The sequence below is a fragment of the Patagioenas fasciata genome, chromosome 9 (genome assembly GCF_037038585.1).
Source record: "Patagioenas fasciata isolate bPatFas1 chromosome 9, bPatFas1.hap1, whole genome shotgun sequence".
In the NCBI taxonomy this organism is placed as follows: domain Eukaryota; kingdom Metazoa; phylum Chordata; class Aves; order Columbiformes; family Columbidae; genus Patagioenas; species Patagioenas fasciata.
Window position 1 is genome coordinate 2,037,447 of NC_092528.1, and position 12,910 is coordinate 2,050,356.

At 51.2% G+C, this 12,910-nt stretch overlaps 2 protein-coding genes across 2 annotated transcripts; one reads left to right on the forward strand and one right to left on the reverse strand.

Moving 5' to 3' along the window:
- The first annotated feature begins 266 nt into the window (after positions 1-266).
- On the forward strand, positions 267-1,238 carry LOC136105110 (olfactory receptor 14J1-like). Its single transcript, XM_065844668.1, has one exon. The coding sequence runs from the start codon at positions 267-269 to the stop codon at positions 1,236-1,238; it is 972 nt and encodes a 323-aa protein (XP_065700740.1).
- Positions 1,239-12,109: 10,871 nt separating this feature from the next.
- LOC136105111 (olfactory receptor 14J1-like) lies at positions 12,110-12,697 on the reverse strand. Its single transcript, XM_065844669.2, has one exon. The coding sequence runs from the start codon at positions 12,695-12,697 to the stop codon at positions 12,110-12,112; it is 588 nt and encodes a 195-aa protein (XP_065700741.2).
- Positions 12,698-12,910: the final 213 nt, after the last annotated feature.

The window sequence follows — 12,910 nt, forward strand, 5'->3', positions numbered from 1 at the left end:
CAAGTGTGGGTCAATTTTTCATCTGACAGTAACTCAGGAGTCTTGCCCCAGAAGTGTGTTCATGGAATCTAGATGCCCAAGCTTTATGTTAAGCTGTGATTAACTGGTTTTTTTTCAATTTATAGAAACAGAATTGGCTGAAACATCCTTCCATCAGGGAAGAGGTTTGCTATGAGAAACAGCACGTTTATTTCCCACAGAGAAGTTGCCCCTAACACAAAACTGTCTTTCCTCCTTTCACAGTTCCTCATGCCCACAGGCAGCAAATGTCCAACAGCAGCTCCATCACCCAGTTCCTCCTCCTGCCGTTCACAGACACACGGGAGCTGCAGCTCTTGCACTTCTGGCTCTTCCTGGGCATCTACCTGGCTGCCCTCCTGGGCAACGGCCTCATCATCACCACCATAGCCTGGGACCAGCACCTCCACACCCCCATGTACTTCTTCCTGCTCAACCTCGCCCTCCTCGACCTGGGCTCCATCTCCAGCGTTGTCCCCAAGTCCATGGCCAATTCCGTTTGGGACACCAGGGCCATCTCCTACCCTGGATGTGCTACCCAGCTCTTTTTTTTCTTGTTCTGTGTTACAGCAGAATATTCACTTCTCACCATCATGTCCTACGACCGCTACGTTGCCATCTGCAAACCCCTGCACTACGGGACCCTCCTGGGCAGCAGAGCTTGTGTCCACATGGCAGCAGCTGCCTGGGCCACTGGGTTTCTCAATGCTCTGCTGCACACGGCCAATACATTTTCACTGCCCCTGTGCAAGGTCAATGCCCTGGGCCAGTTCTTCTGTGAAATCCCCCAGATCCTCAAGTTCTCCTGCTTACACTCCTATCTAAGGGAACTTGGACTACTTGCAGTGAGTTCCTGTTTAGCTTTTATGTGTTTTGTGTTCATTGTGGTGTCCTATGTGCAGACCTTCAGGGCCGTGCTGAGGATCCCCTCTGAGCAGGGACGGCACAAAGCCTTTTCCACCTGCCTCCCTCACTTGTCTGTGATCTCCCTGTTTGTCAGCACTGCCATGTTTGCCTACCTGAAGCCCCCCTCCATCTTTTCCCCATCCCTGGATCTGGTGGTGTCTGTTCTGTACTCGGTGGTGCCTCCAGCAGTGAACTCCCTCATCTACAGCATGAGGAACACGGAGCTCAAGGATGCCCTGAGGAAACTGATGACTGGATTATTTCCTTATAGCTATAAACTGCCCATCATCTTCTGCATAACAGTTATAGTGTAAATTGTTGTAGGCCCGTCCTGCCTTCTGTATTTTTTGTTGCTGCTTGTGGTTTTTCACATGTGGTAATATTGTCATCCCCTTTCCAATTCACTGTCTTCTTTGCTTACTGAGGGGCTGTGTGAATGAGAAGTTGTGCTCTATGGGTGTTTCAACAAATTAAAAGGCCTTGCAGCATCTATTTTTTCCTGAGATCCTTTCACCAAGTCCTGTTTGGAGCTGCAGGGACAGTTCCTGCGGTGGGTGGAGAGGAAAAGAGTCCATCATGGCAGCACTGCCAGGGAGCAGCAGCGCTTGTTCTTCCAGAGCTGTTCTGGTTCCACTCCCACACTCTCCTTCTCATCCCTTGTGTTGGTGCAAGGCCTGAGTGCTCTGGCAGCTTGGTCCCCATCCTGCTGTGTGTCAGTGCTGTGAGCGCAGGCAGGGACAGGCAATGGGCACTGCTGTGACGGAGCTGGGCTCTCAACAGCCTTTCCAGATAGAAAGATGATCTCTAATGGGCAGGGACAGAGGGTTTATTTCTTCTTACAAAGGTTCTCTCAAGAACATGCCCAAGAAAGTGACCCACATATGAAACACCATTGTACAGCTGAACAGTGTGCATGTGCAGGGCTGGCACACAGCAGTGTCCTCTCACAGCCAGGCCTCCTGCCAGAGACCTGCAGGACCAGCAGAGCAGGGGCTGGGCTGTGCTTGTGGGTGCTGGACACTCATGGAATCTGCCCCAATCATCATGGACTAATCCGTCACAACCTTCACTTCCAGCCCAGACCTCTCGCCCCAGTTCAGAGCGGTTCTTTTTCCCTCCTTGGAAAGACCCTAAATGAGTAGGTCAGAAATCTATGTGTGCCTTGTACAGATGAGATGTGAGCATGAACATCATGTACATGAGGTGAGATGAACCCAAGTGAGCCCCAATGCTGTCAGGTATTCCTCATGCCATTTTGTACTTGGGACACGTCAACCCTGTCTGTCCATATAGACTGTGGAACAAGATGCTGGAGAGCAGCTCTGCAGAGAGGGATCTGGGAGTTCTGGTCAACAGGAAATTGAACAAGAGCCATCAGTGTCCCTGGAGCCAAGAGGGACCCGTGTCCTGGTGCATCCAGCACAGCACGGCCAGCCGGGCAGGGAGGGGATTGTCCCGCTCTGCTCTGCACTGGGGCGGTCTCACCTGCAGCCTTCACTGTGTGCAGGGCTGGGGACAGAGGAGAAAAGGAGATAAAGCTACTGGAGAGTGTCCAGAAGAGGCTACAAATTCGGTGAAGGGTTTGGAGGGGATGCCGTATGACGAGCGGCTGAAGTCCCTGGGTTTGTTCAGCTGGAGCAGAGCAGACTGAGGGCAGAGCTCATGGGGCTGCAGATTCCTCAGCAGGAGCAGGAGGGGCAGGGCTGAGCTCTGCTCTGTGACAGTGACAGAGCGCAGGGAATGGCAGAAGATGTGCCAGGGAGGGTCAGTGGGACATGAGGAAAAGGTTCTTCACCCAGAGTTGTTGGACACTGAACAGGCTCCCAGGGAGGTGTCACGGCCCCAAGCCTGGGCCCCTGAATGATGTGACAGAGGGAATGTTCAGCAAGCCCCCACAGTGCTCCCAGTAACCATGTAGTGTTCCCATTAACCCCCCACTAACCATCCTACTGTTTCCAGTAATCCTCCCATTAAAAGTCCCAGTGCTCCCACCAGCCCCCCCAGTGCTCGCAGTGAACCCCAGGAACCCCTCATTGCTCCCAGTAATTCCCCGCTAGCCCTCCCACTGATCCCAGTAACCACCTACTGCTTTCATGTCAGCCCTCAGCAACTCCGACTGTTCCCAGTAACCAGTCCCAGTGCTCCCAGTAACCCCCCAAAAACCCCTCCAGTGCTCCCAGCAACCCCCATTGTTCCCACTAATCCTTCAATAACTCCCAGCAACCCCCCAGTGCTCCCAATATCTTTCCCAGTAATCCTCCAATAACTGCCAATGAACCCAAATGCTCCCAGTAACCCACCCAGTGCTCCCATCAAGCCCCCACAGTGCTCCCAGTAACAACCTAGTGCTCCCAGTAAGGCCCCACCAACTGCCTGTGTTCCCAGTAACTCACCCCGTGCTCCCAGAAACCCCCATTGTTCCCAGTAATCCTGCAAGAACTCCCAGTAAACCCCCAGTGCTCCCAGTAACCCTCCCACTAGTCCCAGAAACCACCCTCTAGTTCTCCTGGTATTCCCAGTAACCCTCCCTGTAACCTTACCAGTGCTCCCAGTAACCACCTACTGCTCCCAGTAACTCCCCAGCAAACCCCAGTGTTCCCAGTAACCCTCCCAGTGCCCCCAGCAACCCCCTCAGTGTTCCCAGCAAGGCCCCACAGGGCTCCTAGTAGCCCTCACAGTGTTTCAAGTGACCCCCCACTAATACTTTGAGTGTTCCCAGTACCCCTCCCAGTCATCCCAATAACCCTGCACTAATCCTCCTAGTGTTCCCAGTAACCCTCCCAGTGCTGCCAGTAACCACCCAACAACCCCCATTGCTCCCAGTAGCCCTCTCAGTGATCCCAATAAACTCCTACTAATCCCTCTAGTGTTCCCATAACATTCCCAATAACTCTACCAGTGCTCCCAGCAAACCCCCCCCCAGTGCTCCCAGTAACCACCTAGTGCTCCCACTATACTCCCAGCAACCCCCAATGTTCCCAGTAACCCTCCCAGTGCTCCCAGGAACCCCTCACTAACCTCTCCAGTGATCCCAGCAACCCCCATTGTTCCCAGTAAGCCTGCAAGAAAACCCACAGTGTTCCCAGAAAACCTCCCAGTGCTCCCAGTAAACCTCCCAGTGTTCCCAATACAAATCCTCTACAAATCCTCTTAGTGTTGCCAGTAACCATCCCAGCAACCCCCCAGTGATTCCAGCAACCCCACCAGTGTTCCCAGTAACCCCTCACTAATCCCAGAATCCCAGAATGTGAGGGGTTGGAAGGGCCCTGGAAAGCTCATCCAGTGCAATCCCCCCATGGAGCAGGAACACCCAGCTGAGGTTCCACAGGAAGGTGTCCAGGCGGGTTTGAATGTCTGCACAGAAGGAGACTCCACAACCTCCTTGGGCAGCCTGGGCCAGGCTCTGCCACCCTCACCAGGAACAAGTTTCTTCTCCTTTCTCAGTGGAACTTCCTGTGTTCCAGTTTGCGTTTGCACCCATTGCCCATTGTCCTGTCACTGGTTGTCACCCAGAAGAGCCTGGCTCCATCCTCCTGACACTGCCCCTTTCCATATTGATCCCCAGGAATGAGTCAGCCCTCAGTCTCCTCTTCTCCAGCTCCAGAGCCCCAGCTCCTCAGCCTTTCCTCACACGGGAGATGCTCCACTCCCTTCAGCATCTTGGTGGCTGCACTGGACTCTCTCCAGCAGTTCCCTGTCCTTCTGGAGCTGAGGAGCCACAACTGGACACAATATTCCAGGTGTGGTCTCCCCAGGGCAGAGAGGAGAACAAGGGAGTGACCCCCAAACTGACTCAAAATAGTGGTGCCAGAATCACCTCAGGGCTCAAAATGGCACCAGAATCACCTCCTCACATGGGACATGCTCCACTCCCTTCATCATCTTTGTGCCCTGCAACTCTCCCTGACTTTCTGAGGGGGGATCCCCTTCACAGCATCCCCATCCTGGGGGCCCTGGGCAGCATTCTCTGGGCACTGTGGGGCAGGGGCAGGGTTGGTTGTACAGAAGTGGGTCAGCTCTCCACTCGGGTGGGGAGAGCTGCTGGGTGAAGCTGCCAGACAAGACCTTTTCTGGTTATCAAGCATTGATGCATCCAGTCTTTCCTGCCACTGAATCCTAGAATCACAAAGTAGTTTGAGTTGGAAGTGACATTCACAGCCCATGTGGTCCAACTCCCTTCGGTGATCAGGGACATCTTCACCAGCTCAGGTTGCTCAGAGCCCCGTCCAGCCTGGCCTGGGATGTCTCCAGGGATGGTTCATCCACCATCTCTCTGGGAAACCTGTCCCAGTGTTTTACCACCCTCAGTGTAAAACATCTCTTCTCATTTCATTCCCTGACTCTCCCCTCTTCTAGTTTAAACCATCGCCCTTTGTCCTATCGCAACAGGCCCTGCTCAAAAGTCTGTCCCCATCGTTCTTATCGACCCCTTTTCAGTCCAGAAAGGCTGCAATAAGGTCTCCCAGGAGCCTCTCTTCTCCAGCTGAACACCCCAACTCTCAAACCGGCAAACTCAAGACATTTTAATTTTTCAACACACTACTGTCACAAAAACATGAGCACATCCTTTTATATGGCGTTTTATATAGCATCTGTAGTCCCCCATAGAATCCAAATGTCACCAGTGGTACAAAGTGCCCCCTGCAGACAGTTACCAGTGGAATCCCTCAGGGACCAGCACTTGGGCCAACACTGTTGAACGTCTTTATTCTCCCCTGTATGATGTGACGCAGTGAACCTTCAGCTCCTTTGTGGATGGTGCAAAGCTGGGCAGAGGCCTTGGACAACCTCACCTGGTTCACCCTGCCTTGAGCAGCACACTGAGACAAGATGATGTTCAACCTGAGTTACTTTGTGATTCAAGGAATCTTTCCCTTGGAAAGGTTTTGGGAGAAGGAATAGGTGGAGGAACAAGAAAAAAAAAATATAGGCAGAGGAGGAGACCTAAAAGCTGTCAAATAAACAGAGCAGTTCCTGAGAAGAATGTTTCTCTACTCAAATTGATAGCAGGAAATCTACAATCAGCTCCCCAGACTCCCTGTTCTGCTCATTGGCCCCTGGGATTTACAGCACATTTCTTTACATCAGATTCTGCACTGAAGTTTTCACTAATTGTTACAGCTTCTTCGCAGGAATCACTTCATGTTTCCTTAGAGGACTGGATGTAAACAGGCACCGGGGAATTTTTAATTAGAGGAAACAAAAAAGGAGAAAAAAAAAAAAAAGAAAACACAATAGAAATTAATGATGTTTCTCAGTTCTATGGTTAAATTAAGCAGTTTCCAGCGAGGTCCATTGCCCTAATTGAAGAGTTGCCTATGAGAGCAACTTCTGAAAGACTTTACCTGCCTGAAGCTCAAAGCAGAGTGAGAGCTGAGAGGCTCTGAATGAGCAAAGAGTGAGAGGTGAAGAACCTCTGGGGAGCCATGGAAAGTGCAAATGTCCAGACAGGCTTCTGAAGAGATGAGTTCAGACATGGTGAGCTGGATAAGGACAGGGAGAAACTCCTGGATGTTCAGGGGATTAAATACACATTGTGATGGACAGAATTCTGGCAATGCAAGCACGAGGAAAGGTCAATGTTTCATCTCCCACAGTTCATACACATACTGAAAATTCATAGTTTGACAGAACAGAACTTCCATGGATATTTTAATGGAAATATTGAATTATTTAATCTGATGAAAAAAAGAGTGTGGGGCTTTTTGTTCTTTTTGTTGTTGTTGGTTTTGTTTTTCAGTTTTGAGAGGAGTTCTCAGGTTTTCGGGCTGAGCACCATGGTCTCACTATAAGCACCCCGTGCAAACCTCGAGAGGCCCCCATGTACCTGAGGTGTTTGCCTGGGACTGGCAGGGATCAGACCAGACTGATAGAGCCATGGTGCTTTCATCATTTACATCTGCTATTCAAGATTGTGTGCTTATTTAGAGAAGTTTCAGGACTATAGGTAAAGAGGCAGGTGTGTGAAGAGCACTTTGAAGAAGAGATAGAAGAATTTTCCAGTTGGTAACAGAGAATCATAGCACTATTTCAGTTGAAAGAGACTCTCAGTATAATTGAGTCCAACCATAAAATAAATCTAGCACTAAACCATGTCCCTAAGAACCTCATCTAAACACCTTTTAAACCCTTCCAGGTATGGCAACTCCACCACTGCCCTGGGCAGACTGTTCCATTGCCTGACAACCCTTTCCAGGAAGAATTTTTTCCTAATATCCAATCTAAACCTCCCCTGGCACAATTTGAGGCCATTTCCTCTTGTCCAGTCACTTGCTACTTCATAGAAGAGACCAACACCCTCCGTATTCCAACCTCCCTTCAGGCAGTTGTGGACAGCGAGGTCTCCCCTTAGTGATACAAGGCAGGATGCTGGTGCCCTTTTTGGCCACCTGGGCACATGCAGGTTCATGTTCAGCCGCTGTTGATCAACACCCACAGATCCCTTTCTATCAGGCAGTTTTCCAGCCTCTCTTCCCCAAGCCTGTAGCGCTGCCTGGGGTTGTTGTGACCCTATCCAGGACCCAGTGCCCTCAGGCAATTGGCCTCAGCACAACAATCCAGCTGGTCCAGATCTCTCTGTGTGGCCTTCCCACCCACCAGCAAATCAACACTCCCACCCAACCTGGTGTCATTTGCAAACTTACTGACGCTGCACTCTATCCCCTCATCAAGATTATTGATAAAGGTTAAATAGAACTGAGCCAAATACTGAGCCCTGGGGACACCACTTGGGACTGGAGGCCAAGTGGATTTCGCTCCGTTCACCACAACTCTTTGGGCCCGGCCCTCCAGCCAGTTCTTTACCCATCACAGATACACCATCCAGGCCATGAGCTGCAGCTTCTCCAGGAGATGCTGTGGGATATGGTGTCAAAGGCTTTACTGCAGTCTAAGGACACAACACCCACAGCCTGTGTGGCGGATTCACTCCCCACGACAGACTTTCCCTTATCTGCTCGGCCGGTCACCTTGTCATAGAAGGAGATCAGGGTGGTCAAGCAGGACCTGCCTTTCACAAAGCCATGCTGATTGGACCCGATTGCTCGTCTGGTATGTGTGACCTCACAGTCCTTTCCCAGCCATGTTCCTGCTGTTGGCCTATCCCCTGCAGAGGCAGAAGTGACCTCACAGTCCCCTCCACAGCCATTGGCTTCCTACTGGACCATGAGCTCCTGAGACACAAGTGACCACATGGCATCGTACCCAGCCATCACCCTCCTTGTGGTCCAGTGTGTGAGCAGATAGAACTGAGCTGCTTTCATCAAATGTATCCAACAGATTTCCTATCAAGGGTTTGAGTGCAGAAACGTTCCTCAGAGGAGCTGCTGTATTTACTCTGGGGCATTATATATGTCTCTTGATAGAGCTCTCCAAGGAAAAGATTCATGGAATCCTACAATAGCGCAGGTTGGAAGAGACCCCTGAACATCATCTCTGTCCCACTGACCTTTATGGCACCCCAAGGTTCATTTGTGCTCCCTTGGGCTCATCTCATCATGTGCACACATTGGACATGCACATGATGTGTATGGTTACAACTCATCTGTACAATGAAAACATGGACTTTTCACCTAGTATTTCATAGAATTGTAGAATGTCCTGAGTTGGAAGGGACCCACAAGGATCATTGAATCCAACTCCTGTCCCTGCACAGGACACCCCACAGGTCACCCCGTGTGTCTGAGGACATTGTCCAGTCTCTTCTTGAACACTGTCAGGTTGGGGCCGTGACACCTCCCTGGGAGCCTGTTCAGTGTCCAGCACCTCTGGGTGAAGAACCTTTTCCTCATGTCCAACTGACCCTCCCCTGGCACATCTTTCTTCCATTCCCTTGGGTTCTGTCATTGGTCACCACAGAGAAGAGATCAGTACCTTCCCTTCCTTCTCCCCTTGTGAGGAAGCTGTAGCCACCATGAGGTCTCCTTTTAGTCTTTTCTTCAGCTCTGATGCTGAGAAACCCCTTGGATTGCTTTCTGAAGCAGAAAGGAGAAGCCATGACCTTCAGGCAATGGGAAGGGGGATCCTGTCCCTCACACACGGCTCAGGGCTCTTCCTGGGACCGTGGGATGTGGGTGTGCAAGGCCGAGGGAACAACAACACTGGGACAACAACTTCCAGCTTCCCCAAGGGGCTGCAAGGAGGCACTGAGGCCCCAGTGCCATGAGGACAACATGGCTTCTCCTGGGCCTCAGTGGCAGAGACAACTGCCATGGCCAAGGGGACAGAGACCTGGGTTCTGTGGGTCCCTTCCAGCCTTGCCAGCACCCTTTGCCATCTCCACCACAGGCTGTTCTACACGGTCCTACCCCTGCCCCTCTTTCCCTGCAGGCTGCAGACACCCATCTCGCTTCCCCACCTGCTCTCAGCCCAGCATTTCTGCACCTTCACTGCTGTGTCTGCACCCTCACTGGCTGCTCTTGGAACACAAACCATGGGCTGATCCAGCTCCCTCTGGGTGACCTCTTGCACCACAGCACTGCCCTTCCACTGACATTTCTTACTCCTCATATCCAATCCTCACCTTCCAAATTGCACTTTGCATTTTTTTTTTCTCTCTTCTGCTTTTTCCAAATACCATGGAAAGCTCAGCTGCTTCAGAAACTGCCCTTCATGCAGGGAACCCAACCCATTAGGCTTCTTGTGGTCTTTTACCTGACCTCACCATGATTTTCTAAATCCCATGACTGCTACGGGCCGCTCAGCTTCTCTGACAGACACGACCATGTTCCTGCTGCTGTCCCGTCATGTTCTCAGGTGGGATGGACATGGTAACACATCTCTAAGGCATCTCCTACCCATCTCCTGGGTACGGCCTGTGGGCACCTAGGCAGAGGTTCTTTCCCAGCCATGTCCCTGCTGCTGGGCTGTCACCTCCAGAGACAGAACTGACCTCACTGTCCCGTTCACAGCCACAGGATTCTGTTTGGATTATGAGTGTCTGAAACACAACTGACCTCAAAATACCACACTCATCCATCCTCCTCCTTAGCACCCAGGACCTCCCAAGACTGAAGCGTGTTCTACTCAGTCCTATACCTGCCCCTCTTTCCCACAGGCTGCAGACACCCATCTCGCTTCCTCACCTTGTTCAAATTTGTCAAATATATTTCCAACTAACAATGTGAGTGAAAAGCACTCCTCGCTGGAACTGCTGTTTTTATGTTAACACCTTCTATATCTCCTCTACAGCCTTATTTTTCATTTATTTATTTATTTTTATTATTATTATTCTACCTATTCCCTCTCCAGCAACCTCTCCAAGGCAAAAATTCTGTCAAATCACAGAATAACTCACGTTTGCAGAGAGCCCTTGTCTCACTCATCTTGTCTCACTGTCCTGCTCAGGGCAGGGTGAACCAGGTGAGGTTGCTCAAGGACTCCATCATCCTCAAAGGCACTGAAAGTTCACTCCGTTACATCATAGGAGGGGAGAATAAAGGTGTTCAACAGTGTTCCCCAAGCGCTGGTCACTGAGAGATGACACCAGTAACTGGCTGCATGGAGGACTTTGTACCACTGATGATATTTGGGCTTGACGGTTCAGCCAACTTCCCACCCAGCATCCACTTCTTGAGCCCCATCAGCACCACTCTGGCCAGAGGGAGACCATGTCTGAGCCTTGCAAACACCCTGAACACAACATGCCTTTCTTTGCCCTGTCCATTTGGGTTCAGCAGTCCCTTCCTTGTCCTTCACATTCCTGGAAACGGCTGCAGGAGGACGTGTCCCATCCCCTTCCCAGGGAGGGAGATAAGGTGGCCAGCCTGTTATTCTCCCAGTTCCTACTCCTGCTCTTCTTGAAGATGGGTTTGAGGTCTGTGTTTTCTAAGGACCCAAGAACCATTCTGGTTTCTATGGCACTTTTGACATAAATATCAGGGTTCTGTCAGGTGTCCACTGGTTTCAGGGGCTCCTTATGCACCCAGGGATGCTCAGAGACAGAGTATGTCCCTTTTACACACAGAGGCAGGAGTCACAGTGTCCTTCTGGCTTCCTGTTGCCACTCCCAAAGGATGGGAGACACCTCACCCCTGTGCTGTGTCACCTGCTCTGGACTCATCTGAGATGTCCCACGTCATGGGGAATGGACACAGGGACCTCAGTCAAAGGAAGCACAACCCAGTGCTGCTTTCAGGTGATTTCCCATAGGTTGTTCCTCCCAATATGAAGTGAGCTCAAGACCTCGTGTGTTCCACAGGCCTTCACAGAATGGAAAGGAGTAGTTGATGGTGTTTGTGCTCACTCACGTTCATGTCACCTCACGTACATGATGTGCATGCTCACATGTCATCTGTCCAAAGCAAACATGGACTGCTGAAACACTCATTGAGTGTCCATCCATGGAGGGAAGAATAGCCTCTTTTGGTGAGAGCGCAGGGCTGGAAATGGTGGTTGTGAGGGGCCAGTCCATGATGATGCCCTGTGGCTCCTTCTGAGGGGTGTCCAGTGCACAGGGGCACAGTGCAGCCCCTGCTCTGCTGGTCCTGCAGGTCTCTGGCAGGAGGCCTGGCTGTGAGAGGACACTGCTGTGTGCCAGCCCTGCACACACACACTGTACAGCTGTGCCCTGGGGTTTGCATCCATGGCCACTTTCATATGCATATTCTTTAGAGAATCTTTGGAAGAAGACCTAAACCATCATGCTCTACCCATAGGAGATCACCTTTCTACCTGGAAAGACTGTTGTGAGGCCACCTCTGTGACAGCAGTGCCCTTTGCCTGTCCCTGCATGCGCTCACAGCACTGACACACAGCAGGACGGGGACCAAGCTGCCAGAGCACTCAGGCCTTGCACCAACACAAGGGATGAGAAGGAGAGTGTGGGAGTGGAACCAGAACAGCTCTGGAAGAACAAGCTCTGGTGCTCCCTGGCAGGGTTGCCAGGCTGGACTCTTTTCCCCTCCACTCATGCACAGGAACTGTCCCTGCAGCACTAAAAAGGCCTTGCAGGAAGGATAAAGTGAAAAACAAGTCACTATAGGACCATTTATTTTGTTTAGAGACAAGGAGTACACGGCTCCTCACTCAGCCAGCGGTTGTAAAACAAAAGCAGACAGTGAATTAAAAAGGGGCTGATGACATTAACGAAATAAAAAAACCCAAAAATAAGAACAGAAAATCCAGCTGACAGGCTGGACTTGTAATTAGCTACATTTAAACTCCTATGTAGAAGCAAATGGGCAATTTATTGCTTCAGGAAACTATAAGATATGAGTTTCCACAGGGCATCCTTGAGCTCCTGGTTCCTCATGCTGTAGATGAGAGGGTTCAGTGCTGGAGGCACCACCGAGTACATAACAGACACCACCAGGTCCAGGGATGGGGAGGAGATGGAGGGGGGCTTCAGGTAGGCAAACATGCCAGTGCTGATAAACAGGGAGACCACGGCCAGGTGAGGGAGACACGTGGAAAAGGCTTTGTGCCGTCCCTGCTCAGAGGGGATCCTCAGCACGGCCCTGAAGATCTGCACATAGGACACCACGATGAACACAAAACACCCAAATGCCAAACAGACACCAACCACAAGAAGCCCAGTTTCCCTGAGGTAGGAGTGTGAGCAGGAGAGCTTGAGGATCTGGGGGATCTCACAGAAGAACTGGCCCAGGGCATTGCCCTTGCACAGGGGCAGTGAAAATGTATTGGCCGTGTGCAGCAGAGCATTGAGAAACCCAGTGGCCCAGGCAGCTGCTGCCATGTGGACACAAGCTCTGCTGCCCAGGAGGGTCCCGTAGTGCAGGGGTTTGCAGATGGCAACGTAGCAGTCGTACGACATGACTGTGAGAAGTGTATATTCTGATGTCAAAAAGAAGAGAAACATAAAGATTTGTGCAGCACATCCCAAAAATGAGATGGCCCTGGTCTCCCAAAGAGAACTGGCCAAGGACTTGGGCACTATGGTGGAGATGGAGCCCAGATTGAGAAGGGCGAGGTTGAGCAGGAAGAAGTACATGGGGGTGTGGAGGTACTGGTCCCAGGCTATGGTGGT

Excerpts from the sequence above, each read along its gene's own strand:
- LOC136105110 (XM_065844668.1), top strand. The coding sequence starts at position 267 with ATGTCCAACAGCAGCTCCATCACCCAGTTCCTCCTCCTGCCGTTCACA.
- LOC136105111 (XM_065844669.2), bottom strand. The coding sequence starts at position 12,697 with ATGTCGTACGACTGCTACGTTGCCATCTGCAAACCCCTGCACTACGGG.